The sequence below is a fragment of the Plecotus auritus genome, assembly GCF_963455305.1.
Source record: "Plecotus auritus genome assembly, chromosome: 11".
Lineage (NCBI taxonomy): Eukaryota > Metazoa > Chordata > Mammalia > Chiroptera > Vespertilionidae > Plecotus > Plecotus auritus.
Window position 1 is genome coordinate 34,813,166 of NC_137777.1, and position 18,168 is coordinate 34,831,333.

Genomic DNA, 18,168 nt, shown 5'->3' on the forward strand with positions numbered 1-18,168 from the left:
CAAAACAAGTTTAGATAGAACTGACCTATATAGTAAAGCTTAAACTATTCATGCAAGTTCATTCCAGAACTTTAATAATCTAGCCTGTAATTGCTAGTCATCTACTGTTATTACTATGTTGTGAGGTTTGCAATCATTTCTTTGTAACCTTATTTCTCTCTCCAGACAGTAGGCTCTTTAAGGGCAGGGACAAGGGTTTTATCCCCAACACTTACTATAGTGCTTGGGTCATTGTAGAGTCTCTATAAGTATTACACCTACTGTTGTTTTCATTACATTATTTTTATTGTGACCACATTGTATCACATGAGAAAATAATGTTCTGACAGGTAGGAGAAGAAACCAGTGAAGGAGAGTACGATTAACAGTGGATTCAGAAGAAACTGGAACTAAGGAAAAGCAATAGGATTTGAAAATGGCTATGGCTATCATTCAGGGGCAGTCTCATAGCCAGTCAGATGTGTCTGCAAAACTCATGGTCTTTCCCCTTAAGTCATATCATCTCCATTTCAGAAGGAGGCATGGAAGGAGAGGAAGCCTGATTTGCGGTAGCTTTGGGTGTTTTATATTAGGAAAGAGTGATAGTTATGCTTGGATAAGTGTCCTGAATGGCCTTGGATCTCAAAGGAGATCCCTAAGATAATACTGTTTCTAATTTCCTAGAGGGAAGGCAAAATTCAACCAGGCCTGCTCTAGGGAAACTTGCATCCCCGGGGTTGAGAACTCTATGGCCACTTTGGAATAGCAAATAAAATCCAGGCTCTCTTTAGCCAAATGTTTTAGAAATAGACCATCTCCTGGGAAGAGATGCTGGACACCATTAGTCAGGCTTTTGCTCTAGGCATTAATATCCTGGCTTAGAGCACCCAGAGTTTTCCTTTCTCATTTAAGATCAAAATTAGTATCACTATGTGTGTTCGAATATGAAGACTAAGCCATATGCACTTCCTTTTAATGATCACCTATTGGTGTTTATGATTAAAATGATGGTGATGTGCTGTAGAATAGTTGTCATATTTACTTTTATCCTTATCTTGTGACTTAGACTCAGGGAGAGGAAATTTTTCCTGAATTCCTGTGCCTTACACCAAGTAAAAAAGGGAGAAAATATTGACTGTCTTCTTTTGGTTAAGTTCAGAGGATTCACTCTTTTTTTTTTTTTTCCTGCAGAATAAGTTAAATTTACACAGATTAATAGCAAGGTCATATGTTGGTTATGATAAGAAGACTGTGCTTTCTCCCACACTATCCCTTTGCAGAGAATTTAGATAAAATTCTTCCTCTTAGTTTGCTTATAAATACTTGCAGTCACTTAGTCATTTGACATAAACTGCTTCAATTTCAATGAAGAATGCTATTTCCTAGCATGAGATATATGAATTTAAAATTAACTCATCTTTATGTCTGTCTTTTCAAGGATATACTGAAAATAGAATTTGCTAAAAATATCCATGATACTATAAAATATTCAATGGCATCCATACAAAAGAAAACAGTAGACGAATTCTTCTGAAGCGCTAGTATCAGAAATATGGTCAGCCAGCATTTGGAAGTGACAGGCTGACCTCGAAGGCTTATTGCATGAACATTTCAACAAGCTCCAGGCAGTCAGATGGAGCACGAAACCCTCCTTGGACAGGGACACAGGGCAAAAGTTCTGGAAGCAAGTGTTTGTTTAACCACATGCATAGCTTTTTGGATTAGCCTTCTCAGTGATTCCCATTTTTGCTCAGCACATCTCCTCTTCCCATCACTGTCCATCTGCCCATGCAATTATTCAACAAGCATGTATAAAAGAGCAGAGCAAGCAGGAGCAGAGCAAGCGCACAGAATGCCCAGGACTGCTGCATGACAAACTCGCAAGGACTCCTGAAAGATTCTAACATAAAATGCCTGTCCTTTGGGGTTATAATTCTGTATTTGAAATAAATATTGTAAACTATTTTAAAACGTATTTTAATCTCCCTATCTAATGTGATTCATAGATGTGACAAATTTCCCAGAGTTCTTGTGAGTAGCTCCTTTTCCTTTTCTACAGGAATAGAAGGAAACAAGACATGGTATTTATAGAGTTAAATAGTATATTTCTTCTCACAGCTTCAAAGAAATACCGGTAGCAAAAGTTAAATTCTTTGTTACATAACCTATAAAATAAAAGACTAATATGCAAATAGACCAAACAGTGGAACAAAAGAACAACCAAACAACTGGTCGCTATGACATGCGCTGACCACCAGGAGGGGCGCGCGGGACATGGTGGCATCAGCAGGAGGTGGCAGAGCATGGAACATGGTGGGTGTTGGCCATGGTGGGATGGTGGAGCAGGTGAGCAGGGGCGCCAGACCAAGGTAGGGCGCCGGTAGCTGTCATCAGGCGCAAGCCTCTGGTGGTTACTGAAAATTCTTTGCTCCCACGTGCCGTGATTCCACCTGGCACTCGCACCCGCTGCTGGCGCCCAGCACTGACCCTGATTGCTTGGTGCTGTCAGCAGGTGTGAGTGGCAGCTGCCAGCCCCAATCACCCCTCAGGGCTTCTCCACCTCCCCCTGCTCCTGAGGGGCAATTAGGGCAGCAGCTGCCACTCACACCTGCTGCTAGCACTGGCCCCAATTGCTCCGCTTCGTCGGACAGTGAGAGCAGGGCTGGCACCGTCAGTGTGTGGGAGCAGTGGCAGGAATGGGGCTGCCAGCAGACAGGGGACCAGGGGCCGCGGCAGGAGGGGCTGGGCAGGGGTGTGGAGGATGTGCTGAGACCCTCCCCTGTGCCCACCACAGCCTCATGGCCCACAGTTCCTTTCAAGCTGCATGAATTCGTGCACTGGACCCCTAGTTAAGCCATAATATGTAAGAACAGCTATCATGGAGTCAGGTTCTTTTATGCCTATTGAAAATCTCAATTCATAAGCAGAGAACTTACGTCACTAGAGAAATAGTATATGGTGATATTAGTAGGGTTAAAAAAAGGTATAAAAAGCACTTCAACATCTTTAAAAAAATAGCCAACAATGACATGTACATGCCAGACATGTAGAAAAAAAAAAGCCGTTTAGACATATGAAATAGTAACTATACTATTCAAAGTTAACCTTGACTCTCATTGCTGTACCAGGGGTCCTCAAACTTTTTAAACAGGGGGCCAGTTCACTGTCCCTTAGACCGTTGGAGGGCCAGATTATAGTTTAAAAAAAACCAACTATGAACAAATTCCTATGCACACTGCGGGCCCGGGACGAGTCGGCTGCTAAGCAGGCGAGGCAGCAGCACCTGGCGGGCCGGATAAATGTCCTCGGCGGGCCACATGTGGCCCGTGGGCTGTAGTTTGAGGACACCTGCTAGACTATATGTAGAATATAATTATTTAAGCTTTAAATTATATTAGCTAATGACTAGAAAGAATAAACTGGTCATATAATACTTGATAATCTGGCCCATTTTAATTTAATAATGTGATGAAACAATAAATTCTGGTTGAAAGAAAAAATAATCAAGCAATCTGCCTCCTACATAGACTCCTACAGCCTACATTGATGTTGGAAGAGTACCGAGTACTCATGTTTCAGCATCTGCCTCCCAATGCCCCCTGCAGCAAGTCTCATGTTCATCTGTCCCTTGAGAGATGCTGGGAATCTATACAAAGTCATATCTCTTGGAATGTGATAGGGGAAATGACTGATTTGTTCCATGCACTTAATCATTAGGTTTTCCTCTATTGAGTAGAGGACTAGTATACACCATTGTTTCCTTTGGAACATCCAAAAAATACAGATGTCTAGGCACTAAAAGGATCAGGGTGGGAGGGTTTTGTTTCTGTAATGCTGTGTAACAAACACTGCTGAAAAGCTCAGTGGCTTACAAACATTTATTTCTTTCTCACAAGTGTACAAGCTGGTGGTGGCTCAGCTGGGCTGGGCTGGGCTTAGGTTCAGGTCTGCTCCTCAAGTCTCTCATTCTAGGACACAGAAAGAAGGAACAGCAGCCACCTGGGGCCTCCTCTTTTCATGGCAAATGGATGCCCCTTAAAGCCCCTGTTTCAAAGCAACCCACCCTCACTTCTGCCCACATTCCATTGGTCAAAGCATGTCACATGACGGAGGGCACGGTCAGTGAGGTTCTGATGTATGCTCTGCCTCAGGAAACAGGATCACTTGGGGGTTGGTGCTGAGGGACTCACTAGACTAAGTGTAGCAAACTCTACAGGTGATTCTTATGAAGTCAGTCCTGCACCTGTTGGAGGATTGCCATTTTGGTGCCACTAGAAAACATAAGAGGAAGATGGGCTCCATTCTTTTGGTAGCTCCACAAATATGTACTGTCACTACGATACACTGTCCAAAGATGGGAAATGTTAGTAGGCTCCCGTAATTCACTAACAGACTAAAAGGAAGAGTGGAGGGAAACAAGAAAAGGGGCACCTTATGCAAACTGAGGATGAACACATCAGGGAAGGCTTCTCAAAGGAGGCGATATCTGAGCTCAGCTGCCATGACGGGTGGATGTTTTCTAGAGAAGGGAAATGCATGCAGGAGAGGAAATACGCTAGGTGGAGGAGATTATAGGACAAAACAAGGTGTTTAGAAGCAGCACATTTCATTTGACAGAGTGCTGTCCAAACCCTCTTCTTTTTCCTCTTGGTCCTAGAGCTAGATCCCTTTTTCTTGCACTTGGGTGTGGTCATGTGGCAGAGTATGGGCCAAACAATAAGCCAGAATGATGTCATCTTTTCAGGTCTGGCTCTTCAAAACCTCCCACAGGCACACCTAAATTCTCTCACCCTTTCCTCTTCAATCGACCAAATGTGAGGAGGGAGGAGCTAAGTCCCCGGATGATCACGTGGCATCTTTCCCCATCCTCAGAATGTTTGTGTGAGGGAGACATAAAGTCTTATTGCATAAAGCCACTGAGATTTAGGATTTGTCTGTTATAGCAGCTAATGTAATTACTTGCCTTAACGAATATAGTTTACATGTGTTTTGCCAATGGTAAGCAATGGCAATGAGGCAGAAAAAGAGACAACAGTCCCTGACAGGCTGAGTGAGTCACGTATTCCAGACACCTCTGTGGTTATACTGAGAACCAAGTGAATTAAAAGATATTCTTGCAAATTAGAGCTATAAATCTGGGCCAAGCATTAATGGTAAGGTGTGGTGTATGCAGCAAAGCCTGCCCGCCAAGCAGTCATGGACAGCATGAATTAATGGCACAGGAACTGTGACAGCATTGTTCTCCTGGCAGCTTTTTTGTTTCTAATGTGCTTTGACATGTGCTCCCAAAGGTTCAAGTTTAACTGGAGGTGGGACGGGCCTCTCTCTCCGACTTTCAACCTTGGAAGTGTCTGTCATCCAAGGAGAGCTAAGGAAGAAAACGCAGCTCATTAATCAGTGTGTCATCACATGACTGGAATTAGCAGTAAAGCAGTCAGGCCTCTGAGTTGACTGGATAGCAAGTATCACAGGTGTCGGGTTCTGCTTCCATTTCAAAGTAAGACACCATCTGGAAGCTGTTCTTCCTGCCAAAGGGAGTAGAGACATGAGGGCTCCCCTTTCCTTTTCAAAATGAGGACCCAGACAGAGCACTGAGCTCTGCAAACAGAGAAATAGGCCGTCATTGGCCATAGGAGGGGCTGATGAGAGGCAAGCTGGAGATAACCCTTATCAGGAGCAACTTTTTCTGAATATAGGAATGATAACTTGGTACTGAAAATAGATTTTGAGCTACATACAAGTAGACACTGAGAATATTTTGCATATGAGTAGAGTCTTGACTCATACTGGAAGAGAAAGACAGATGCCACCAAAACAGAGTTAGTGCTTCTTCCCGTCACCTCTTGCTAGGAGTTCTCCTCGTCCTTAGTGAGCTCAAAATGGGAAATGCATGCCAGTCCTCCCACTGTATAAAATCTCTCCTACGTAGCATGATACTTGGGTTAGAGATCATGAGTTACCAGTATATGCAGTTTTGATCCTATGTTGTGGGCTAAGTCACATCCGCTACTCTTTTTTGACATGTTTATAAAATCTGGATTTAAAGACTCCTTCAAGTTGTTTTCAGGCATAAAAAATGGGACGAAATCCTATTGATTGTTTCTTCAAGATGCTGGTGCCAAGAATAGAAGACCTGGTGAGAATGACCATGTCTTAGTTTGGACTTTTACGGACGCAGACCCAGAGACAAGAATTCAATTGAGCAGTTTGTTTGGGAGGTGATCCCTGGAAACCACCGTAGAGGAGTGTGGACATGAAACCAGGAAGGGGAATGGCCAATAAAAGGTGGATTATGGGACAAATGACCCTGGTAGGCCACCAAAGTTGGGGAACTCCAGAAGTGGTATGTTATATGCACCTCTAAGTCATCTTCCCCAGGATCCAGGCAGCTGGGGACACTTATAGTATACCAACTCCTCTCAGGGGGGATTCCATAGTTGCTCCTGGGAAGTGGCTAATTCTCCAGAACAGCAGCCTGACCTGCATGTGAAACACAGGTGCTGCCAGGAGGAAGCTGGTCCACATGCACTGAAATGATACAGGCAAAGGGATGTGAGTGGGAGAGCCAGAGCAGTGACTACAACCCCCTGTTGGATGCTGTCTTAACAAGGCTTCTTCTAGACTGGAGGTGCTGCTTGGAAAACCACTCTGTCCCACTCTGACTACACACACGAGGGCCTGTTTGCAGGTACTCAGAGTTGTGCATAACCCAAAATTGGATTTCTATGCCTTTTACTTGTTATTTTAATCAATTTATTTATTTGTTAGTATTTTTCGCCTTTTATTGATTTTTTTTTGGTGACACTGGTTAACAAAATTATCCAGGTTTCAGGTGCACCTTATCTGTACACTGTATTTTATGTTCACCATCCCTAGTCAAGTCTTCCATCACCATTCATCCCTCCTGTATCCCTCTCCTCTAGTTCCTCCCAACCACCTTCCCCCAGCAATCACCACCCTGTTGTCCTTGTCCATGAGTTTTTTTCTTTTTTGCTCAATCCCTCCACCCCATCCCCAACCTGGCCCCCTAACCTCCCTCCTCACCTCTGCCTAATGGCTTAGCTAGACCCCTAACAATTGGCAGCAACGAAGAAAGAAAGAGCAGCTGTCAGCCTGCTCTCTATCTATGAGTCTGTCTCTGCTTTGCTTGTTAAATATGACATACGAAAAACTGAGCTATATTTACAACTGTATTCCAAATCTGTCAGTTCCCTACCATTGTTCAGCATATGAACCCTACGGAGGTAATACAGGCAACCTAAGAGGAAAGGACACTGCCTAATGCCATGTGCTCTCCTGTGGTGAGTTGCCTCTTTTTCAGGCGATTCCATGGCCTTACTGAGGGCACATGTGGGATCTAGTAAATGCAAAGGGAATCGATGGCTTTGGCCTCTAGTGCCGCTTCTAATTTTCAAGACTGCCTCAGAATATCACAGTCATGTTTACAAATGACGACTCATCTTCTCTCACGAGCAATTCATTTCCTTTTTTTCCCATTCAGAAATATAAAAGGAAATGATACAGTTAATGGTTGTTTAAACTTCTCTAGATTTCTGGAATAAAATGCATGGGAAAAGGGAGAGGCATGTTCATTGTGAAATGTAAGCTTGTGTCACTGGTTTTAAAAATGAATATTTCTGCCGAAACCGGTTTGGCTCAGTGGATAGAGCGTCGGCCTGCGGACTGAAAGGTCCCGGGTTCGATTCCGGTCAAGGGCATGTACCTTGGTTGCGGGCACATCCTCAGTGGGAGGTGTGCAAGAGGCAGCTGATCGATGTTTCTCTCTCATCGATGTTTCTAACTCTCTATCCCTCTCCCTTCCTCTCTGTGAAATATCAATAAAATATATTAAAAAAAAAATGAATATTTCTGTGCGTTGGTATAATTTGGGAGGATTTTCTATGCATATTAAGATAACACTGACGAATAAAAAAAATCCATTATGCGTATAGGACAAAAATAGTTTGCTCCATATCATCCTGAGCTAATGTACTCTGTGAGTGTTTATGTTTCCTACAGCCAAGGGGATGGCCAGCGATACGCTAGGGAGGAAAGTCTACCCTGGGGCAAGGTCCTTGTTTTCCCAGTTTTGCCTGTTGGTAGGCACCCTGGTCCTTGCTCTGCTCAAGTCTGTCTCACTGCCTACCACACAACCAGACATCTGATTGGCTATTCTAGTTAGATTATCATTTCCTCCTTTATCAACCTTTCCAAACCCTTCCCGGACCCCATTCTTTCCATTGCTCTGTCATGTTCTACGCTTTCTCACCAAAAGACAGGCAGTCCTCTTTTAAACATTCCCTTCCCCTCACAGGAAGATGAATCAATGACAGCACTTGGTGCCAACCTCTTTCAGAGTGGGTTCTACCTCATTGGTGCCTCTGCTCTCCCTTCCCACCTCCAAGCCCTTGAAGGGAGGGGAGGAAGTAATTAATTTACTTTCAAACCTGGCAACCAGCAAAGCCCTTAACATAACAAAGAAATGAAGCAAGTAAGAGACTCCTGAGGGCAAGATGGAGAAAGGAAGGAAACAAAGAAGGAAGGGGTGAAGATTTTTAGTTCAGGATGCAGTTTGATTTAGAAAATGAGAATAAGAAATTGCAGAGACAAAAAAAAAAAAAAAAAAGGTAGCTTCGTACAATGTCCAGGCTTGCTACTAGTATTGTGTTATCCTTGCTTCTTCCTTCTTCCTCTTTTTGAAAGCCAAATGCATTTGCAACTGACAAATTATACAAGGAAGAAGCTGCAAACTGGGTCTATCAATAGAGGGGCAGTGGGAAAGAGACAGGTTCAGGAGGACCTTCCTCTGTCCCAGAAATCACAACACTGACTCTGGAGGAGGGATGGAGGCAGATTACTACCCACTTCCCATGGAGCAGTTGGGTGGGAGCAGAGGTGTTACTGGTGTCCTGACCTGCAGAGGCAGCTGGGTGGATGTGTCAATCAAGGAGCTCTTGAGTCAGGTTACCTGCCTTTGCATTCCTCTTCACCCACTGACTAGCCTTGGTGTCCCTGTTCCCATTTCCACATTTTTTGGCTGAGGATGCTCACAGCACCCAGTTTACAGGCTGTTGTGAGAATTAAATAAAGTGAATACACATGAAGCAGGTAGACTAGTTTCTGGCAAGGACTCAATGCATGTTAGCTGCAAAAATTGGTACTTCTTAAATAAATAAATTAATTAAATGATGAAAGGCAAGTATATTGGGGTAAACATATACACTGAGTGGCCAGATTATTATGATCTCTGAACGCATAATAATCGGGCCACTCAGTGAATATATATATATATATATATATATATATATATATATATTCACTGAGTGGCCCAATTTTATATATATTAGAGGCCCAGTGCATGAATTTGTGCATGGGTGGGGTCCGGCCAGCCTGGCCAGGGGAGGGGACATGGACAGTTGGCCGGCCTGCCTGCTGGTCGAACTCCTGGTCTTGGGGACAATTTGCATATTAGCCTTTTATTATATAATATATACACTGAGTGGCCAGATTATTATGCATTCAGAGATCATAATAACCTGGCCACTCAGTGTATAATATAAAGGGAAGGAAGGGTCATCATGTTATTATCATAATTCATCACCGTCTCTGGAGATGAGGCTGCACTAATCTCTGGAAGTTGTACATAGTCTTGTTCATGCCCTCTCCCTCTTCTGCTGTCAGAGAGGTCCAAGATCTCAAGCTTCCTGCACTGTCCTTTTCTACATGCTCAATTATTTATTTGTCCGGGTCTATGGTTTTCTATTGTTTTCACCCATCCTGAAGGCTATGGTTATGTTCTTGTGTGGAAAAGCATGCCTCCATAAACCCTTGCTCACTGATTCCTTAAAGGCTGCGGGGTGGGGGGAGGGGGGGGGAAGGCGGGGGTGAGGGGTGTGGGGAGATTCTGACTCCATTTTCCCCCCTCTCCCAGGCCATAGATAGAGGTGGAGCCTAACCAGTGAATGTTCCTGACACAAATCCTGAGATTATTTGTGTCCTACCAGTATTTCAAAGAGATCATGCAAGGGTTTTTCTGAGAACTCTGTTTTAAGTTATAATAAACATATGTTCTGGGGGAAAAAAAAAACACAGTTCAGAAAAAGCCAGTTAATTGCCAAACAAATAAAACCAGAACTCCCTTTCATGCCTGAAGGATGGCTGGAGCAGACTTTCCAAGTATGGAGAGTATGTTTTAAAAAACGCAAACGCTGTTGCCTTTTCTTACTAACCTACCACTAGGACCCAGGAGGGCAGCAGTGGGTTAGAAACGGGGTTTCTGTGCTAAGTTCGGAGACAAATGGCCAGAAGGCTTGTCCCTGCTCCTAGCGTGCTGAGCTACTTGCTGAGTTCCACCCAGGACAACGAATGAACCCAGGGAATCTGACATTGAGCCCTGATAAAATGCCATAGTCTGCACATCTCCTCCGCTCTGTTCTTCACTATCCGAGACCAGGTCTTATGTCCAAGCTCTTTCCAAACAATTAAATTCCCTCTAGGAAGAAGTCTTATTTATCCTCATCCCGGAAATATTTTCCATTCGTTGAAAAGCCACGAATCCTCTTCTTTCTCGCCTTTTCTTCTTTCACGCCTGGTGGCAATTTCAAAGGGCCTTTAGTAAAGAACCCAAGCCAGGTCCCGCCGCGGCATCCCAGTCCCCCTGCTCTCCCCCACTCCGAGCCGGCGCATCTTTGCCGCATCGCCTGTCTCCAAACCAACTCTGTCCAACTTTCCCTCCCAGACGGCAGCCGGGCGCCCTCTGGGAAACTGACCCCGGCCCCGAGCCCCCAGAGCTGCGCGTCCGGCGCCGGGAGGAGCGGACTCGCCGGCCAGACGCCCGCCGCCCTTCTGCGGCCGCCGGCGCACGCAGCCCCGCGATCTCGGAGCTCCGCTGCGCTCGCCGGCCCTCCGCTGCTCGCCTTGGGGTCCTCCGTCCCCGGACACCAAGATCTCAACTGCCACCCTCTCCGCCGCTGGGGCAGCTCAGCAAAACCGCGTCCCCTCCTTTGCATGTTCCTCCGACCACCCTCCCAACACCCAGAAACACCCCCCGCGGGAAAACCCAGCTGGGGTCTGCCCAGTTACGCCGGCGGCCGGGGGTCACCACCAGGCACCCTACTTCACTCATTCATATTCACTTACTATTTTTATTGAATTTATTGGGGGTGACATTGGTTAATAAAATTTTGTAGGCTTCAGGTGTACAATTCTACAATACATCATCTGTAAACTGTATTGTGTGTTCACCACAAGTCTCCTTCCATCACCATTTATCCCCCGCCCCCCTCCCCCTTTACCCTCTTCTACCTCCCTCCACTCCCGTCCCCTCCGGGAACCACCATCCCGTTCGTCTGTGTCTCAGTTGTTTTTTCTTAATCCCTTCATTCTCATTCTCTCTCTCCCTCCTCTCTCCCAAGACTCCTACCCAGACAGGCCGATCCTCTTCAGTGGCACTCCCTTTCATTCATACACACACACACACACACACACACACACACACACACGCACACGCACACGCGCGCACACACACACGCACACACACACACACGCACACACACACGCGCTCCCCAACGCAGACAGCCCACTCCACTTTTCTGACGCCCACCGCCTACACACTCCCCTCCCCTAAACAGACTTCCACCCACTCACCATCTGTACCCTCCCTTCCGCCCCCTGCCAGGCTCCCCCTCCCCAAGAACCGACCCGCACAGAGGGACGCAGGGACTCCCGCCAGACGCTCGGGTCGCGCACGCCGTCCCGACCTCTGCCCGCCGGGAAACTAACAAAGGCGGCGCGCGAGCCCAGACCCCGGCGCGGCGCGCGGCGGCCGCGGGGAGGGAGCCTGCGCCCGGCCGGCCCGCGAGCCCCGGCGGGGGCTGCTCAGGAGTCGGAAGGCGGCGGCGCCGGAAGCCGCGGATCTCGGAGCGCGCCCCGCTCGGACGCCGCGGGCACCATGGGCTGCTGCACCGGGCGCTGCTCGCTCATCTGCCTCTGCGCGCTGCAGCTGGTGAGTGCCCCGCGCCCCAACCCTGCCCGGGCTCCCCGCTCCTTCTGAGGAGCCGCAGCTCCCGGAGCTCCCGCCGGGCTCCCGCCCTCCCCGCCACTCCGACTGGCACTGCCCTGCCGTCGCGGGCACTCACGGTGTCGCGCCCGCCCGGAGGGAGGGCTCGGTTGTCCTTTAGGTCCCGTGCGCTGGGGTTCACCGCGCCCCCGCCGGGTGTCGCCACGAGATCCGGTGGCTCGTGTCGAGGCGCTGGGTGGGATGGGGGTGGGGGGTGAGCGGTTTCCCGCTCCTGGGTTGCACCACTGGCGTGAGCACCCGCCGCATCCCTGCTGAAGTTTCTCGGGGCTCGGGGCTCTTTCTTTTGGGGTTATTCGCAGTACCGTTGTTTAATGGGGAGGTGCCTGGGAATGTCCACGTTCTGAAGCTTCAACTCCTGGCTCAGAGTGAGGTGGTTCTGACCTTCGGTTGGAAAGTGGTGCCTGAGGACTCTTGGATCTCCGGGAAGGAGGGCTGGCTGTGTGTGTTTTAAACAAAGTATTTCAGCCCCTGCCCTTCCTCTTTCGCCTTAGATTTTGCTGAAATGCTGCACGTTTAGAAAGCGACAGACTGACAGCTGTCACTAGAGAGAGACGAGAGTGAAAGGCTCCGGTGGCGCGGTGGGAAGAGGAGAGTAAAAAGGGCTTTCATTGTGGAGCGAATGCTATTCTTAACATGTGTTCTAGTGGGACCTAGGCTGGCCCTGTGGTCTGTTCCGTTGTCACTTGAGGTCAAGGCCACAGACCTTTTGTGTCAGACTTTCGTGTGTGAGAGATTAATAGACATCTCCCTTTCATTACCCTTAAGACAGACTCTGTAGATGCTCTGCCAAGCTTTCTTCAAAGTGTCGTTTGTTTTTTAAAGTCACAAGCATTTTTTTTTTTTTTTGAAGAGCAAGAGGGAAACGCTTTTCAGGGAACGTTAATAAGTAATGCAAGACATAAACCAAGGCATAAAATTATCCTCTTCCTTTAATAGTTAGTCCTTGATCCCATGGATGTTGTAAAAGGTTTCACTTTCCCTGGCCTCAGTGTTCTGCTCGCCCACAAAAGCCTCAAATTAGATGTGCTCTTCACAGTTTACTTAACATGTGCACAATTTATGTATTTATAGATTTGAAATCTGTGGTTACTTTTCTTTAAATCTAAGGGACAGTTCCTTCCGTCCTGTTCAATCGGACATATTCTATAGAGTTCTCTTGAAAAACAATTTTAAGTCTCACTTGAACATAAATGTTTTTCTGTAAAAAGAAAAGGCCAGAGTATAATTTATACTTTGGTTATTAGAAATGGACATGACTTATAAGTGGGACAAAACTGAATAGTCAACCTTTGACTATGCAAGATTGTAGATAGACACATTAGATTGTATAATCTATAATGATGTAATTTTTGCCATTTTATATCATTGGAGAGTAAGAGTTTTTAATACAGTGGGTTTACCAATCCAATTATGATTTCCTTAGTTGGTGTTGTAATGTTTGTGATGATAATGTGTTTGGGGTTTCATCTCTTAGCTTGAAATGCTCCCAGTTTCCACATATACCTTCTTAGTTGCTACCAATGCATCTTACTCTTTAAAGCTTGTCTCAGAATTCCACTTTCTCTATGAAATCGTCCGTGGTGCTCCAGGCAAAATCAATCACTTCTTTTTCTGAAATCACACAGCACTTTGCTTTTTCCTTTGTCAGAATACACTTCATTCCCTTATTTTATTATATACACGTGTCTCTCATCATTAGAATGTAAATAACCTAAGGATCAAATATTATTCATCTTTGCAAATCCTGCCAGTCTTTAGGAGAACTCATATTAGGAGGTGGAACATAGTGGCTGAATTTATGATAGTAATTAACATTTGCAACCCATATAAAGTTTTTGTGTAAACACGGTTTTATTTTACTCCTAAAATTATCCTCTGAGGAAGGCCCCCATTCCATAGTTGGCAGATGAGGAAGGTGATACTCAGAGTTAAAAACTTTTCCAAATCAGTAGTTTTTGTATGGTAGAGAAGTGAGGGGATAGTAAACACTTAATAATTGGATATCAAATAAAACATGTATGCATATATTACATTATTATATAATATATCATATATATACATATATATGATACATAGCACTCATGTGACAAATAATAATAATAAAATATGTAATGTTCTTAACTGTAAATCCTATGTAGCCAGTTAATTCTGGCAGAATCCTTTTGCTGAATTTGATGAACTCCTTGGTTCTGTAGTTCTGACATGAATGCTGATTAATATGTTTATTTACTAAGAAGAGTAACAGGAATGTTAAAAAAGGAAGCTAGCATTCACTCTATCAATGACATGATGATGGTTTGCAACCTTGGAAACGTTCCCTGCTGAAATTGGAAACTGCCCCCTTCATGGAGGGCAAGGTGAGACTGGAGAGAGAGGCAGGCCACTCAGATTGGCAGGTAGCAGGCTCAGTAAGCAAGGGGACTTACATAGAAGCAGCTGTAAGATGAATTGATTTCTGAACCCCTACCCCTGCTAGAATCTTTAAAGTTTATATAGAGGCCTTAATGGGGTTCAGTCCAGAACCATCCAGATGGTCTCAACAACAAATTGTTCTCTCAAGGCTTTGTCCTTGAAATTGCCCCTACTGTGAACACAGTGGGCAGAATGTATATTCCAAGGGCAGGACAGGGTGAGGAGCCTCTGATTGTCCTGGTGCTGCTCCAGGGTCACCTGGAGGTCATGTCCTCTTAATGACCTTTTCCAATACCTGAGCAGATTTTTTGCTGAATTGAGTAAGTTTTCAAATACTGGAAAATTATTTAGTTATTTTTTTGTGTGCTGTTGCCAATAATGGCATGACACATTTTAGGTTTAATATGCATTATTAGAGAGAAACTCTCCATTGCTTTCCTAAGTCTAGACAATCGACAAAATTGTTACACCCTGATTTTTAATATTTGCCAATTTCTTTGGTGTAAATACTCCCATTTTACCAAGTCAAAGTACACCATTACACCTCTGTCTAGTATTTCCATCATACAGATAAAATAGGCGTAAGTAAGCTCAAAAGCATTAAGTAAAACACAGTAAAATAATTAGGAAGGGATATACACTGAGTGGCCAGATTATTATGATCTCTGAACGCATAATAATCTGGCCACTCAGTGTATATGTATATATATTAGAGGCCCGGTGCATGAATTCATGCATGGGTTGGGTCCGGCCAGCCTGACCAGGGGGAGGGGACATGGCCAGTTGGCCGGCCTGCCTGCTGGTCGAACTCCTGGTCGAGGGGACAATTTGCATATTAGCCTTTTATTATATAGTTTATACACTGAGTGGCCAGATTATTATGCATTCAGAGATCATAATAATCTGGCCACTCAGTGTATTTTAAATATTTAGTACATCTGTTTTTAGTATGATTTACTTAAGTTTAAGTTTATAATATTTCTTTTTAAATAATGGATGTGTTTATGAATTGGCTTACAAATTCCTAAAATGTTAACTGACTCCTGGAGCCGGTAGAGCCTGCTCTAGCTTACCACTGGGTAGGCTGGCAGATTTAGTGTTCTCTCCATTGGAGTCATCTGTCTTTCCCCCACCTTTCATCTTTTTTTTTCTGCTCCCACGAACTGTTGGAAGAAGGAGGTTATGAAGGAGTAAATAAGTGTGGGTGTTGAGAGAGGAATGGTTCTCACAGAACACTTTTGCTGAAGAGAGTACATGCTAATGACGAGGAATGACTGTGCAGGTCATTGAAAGATGGCACATCCACCTCTTCTCAGAAACAAAGGAAAAGTTCTTATGATCTCATTTACATTTCATCCAAACAACCCTCCAGGGTGAAGCATCATATTGACAAATATCATTGGAGAAAAGTTATCCTTTTGGGGCTAGTATATTTGGATGAGCTTTGGTTTGCAATTTCAAGTCCTCTTCCCGCATTCTTCAATCCCCTGCTCTGGCCACCTCCCATCACAATGTTTTCTCCATGCTTCTATCCCTGGGCAAATTAGTGTGTTTTCCTCAGATTTTGCATTCATGTTCTGAATTCTGCTAGATGAATTTAAAGAGAAAGAGAAAAGCATGAATGCACGCCCATAGAGAACTGTGCAAAGGAAAGCCTTTGCAATTCCTCACTGTGTAACAGATTCATTGAGTCATCCGAGAACTTTTGAATATATTTTTGTAGGGATACTTTTGTTTTTGAATAATGTGTAATTTTATTATCACATATGTGTGATCTAGAAATAAAAGAAATACCTGATCATATGCTTTTTAGTAAATTAGTTTTAGTTGCCACATTTAAATGAGTCTCAATGCTATGTTTTTAAAGTCTGACATGTACCCCAATGTCCTTGCAGAGTCATTTTCTTACAGTGGTCTCCGTGAAGTGTTGAACTAAGGTTGTTAGAGATTATTCCCATGGAGTTTTAGACATCTTCCTGACACCACAGAGGTCAGACTCTAAGAAGCATTCAACAAAATTTTGTCACTGTTTTCCCAGGGAGCTTTATTTCATCTCGCATCACATTATGGAAAGGTGATAGCCATGTTCCTATTAGAACTAATAATCAGTGCAACAAAGTAAAAAACGTTCACTTCACATTCTGCAGAAACAGAAACCTTTACAAGATTTGTAGAAAACAAGCTGCTTTTAACACATTGATGGGCTGTAAGTTTTATTTGAGAAAACATCCTCTCAAATTAAAGAAAATTAGTAATTGTTTTTTCTCACCGTGAACATCACGGTGCCTTATCTTTCTGTCCATACCATATTCAAACCATCTTGTGACCACCTGTGTCACTATAATGGTGAGATAAAGAGTTGGCAGGTGTGTGAATGATGGTGGTGTACTTGTGGTAACATGTTTTTAAACTAAGTTTTTTGAAATGTACCATTCACCTGTCATAGATAGTTGGCAGTGGATACAGAAATACATTTCCTTTACTGTGTAGATACGTATATTGATACTTTTGCTTTAACATGTTTTGAATTTTAATAGTTCTTACTTTTCTTCTATGCAATATAATTCTTAATAATTTAATTTCCATTTTTTTCTAGTATATTTAAATGTTCTGGTTCATCTCATAAGACTCAGAAAAAGTTAGGGAAATTAAAATTATGGATAATAATGAAACTTTAGTTATGGTGTGACTGGTGTTGAAATCCTTATAATATTTTACAAATACACATCCATTTACAGCTGTCTTTTTACTTAAGTGTACATTCAGAGTATTGAATTTGCCTAGGAATTATTATATTCTCATGGTCTTGTTGCAGATTGAATTGTGTCCCCTTCACCCAGAAGTTCTTATTGGGGGTTAGGACTTCTTATGTTGATGTCTTAGCCCCTAGTAACTCAAAATCTGGCCTTATTTAGAAAAAGGGTCATTGCAGATGTAATTGGTTAGGTTAAGATGAGCTTATACTGGAGTAGGGTGGGCCCTAGTCCAGTATGGTTGGTGTCCTTATATAAAGGGGAGATTTAGATACACAGGTATGTACACAGGAAGGGCACCATGAGAAGATGAAGGCAGAGATCAGGTGATGCTTCTGTAAGCCAAGGAAAACCAAAGATTGCCAGCCAACCACCAGAAGGTGGGTGAGAGACATGGAACAGATTCTCACAGCCCTCGAAGGAACCAACCCTGCCAACACCTTGGTATAGACTTCTGGCCCCCAGAACCATGAGACAATAGATTTCCATGGTTTAAGCTACTCAGTTTGTGGTACATTGTTATGGTAGTCTTGGTGAACTATCACAGATTTGGGTTTTTTATTTTCCCAGTTGACTAATCACACATTGCTAATGTGTTTATTTCTTTGTGTGTGCTATTGATTTCTTTTACTGGATTTTAAGTCCCAAAGGACAAAGTCTCTGATTTGCTCATGGAATCTTCCTCATACCCTTCAAAGGGTAAGCACTCAATGCATATTAGGAGAATAAATTAATGCATAAATGAATAGCTAAACTTTGAGTGATTTTATATGCCAGTCATTGTACAAGGTACTTTATATCTATGAAATCATGTAGTTCTCAGAACCATTCATTTTAGAGATTCAGAAATTGAGCAAAGAGAGTTTTAGTAACATGCCCAAGATCATACAGCTGGGAAATGATGGAATCAGGGTTCATATTTGAGTCTTCATTGTCTTTACTGTG

At 44.0% G+C, this 18,168-nt stretch overlaps 1 protein-coding gene across 3 annotated transcripts in view; it reads left to right on the forward strand.

Annotated features, from left to right (window-relative positions):
* Positions 1-11,634: 11,634 nt before the first annotated feature.
* NKAIN3 (sodium/potassium transporting ATPase interacting 3) overlaps positions 11,635-18,168 on the forward strand; it is a 447,473-nt gene continuing 440,939 nt past the window's right edge. Inside the window, exon 1 of one of the 3 annotated variants that reach the window (XM_080647094.1) lies at positions 11,635-11,983. In XM_080647094.1, coding sequence (XP_080503220.1) covers positions 11,930-11,983 — 54 coding nt within the window. In that variant the 5' untranslated portion in view covers positions 11,635-11,929. The remainder of the gene's footprint in view (positions 11,984-18,168) is intronic. The other 2 variants (XM_080647092.1, XM_080647093.1) reach the window with 2 other exon arrangements.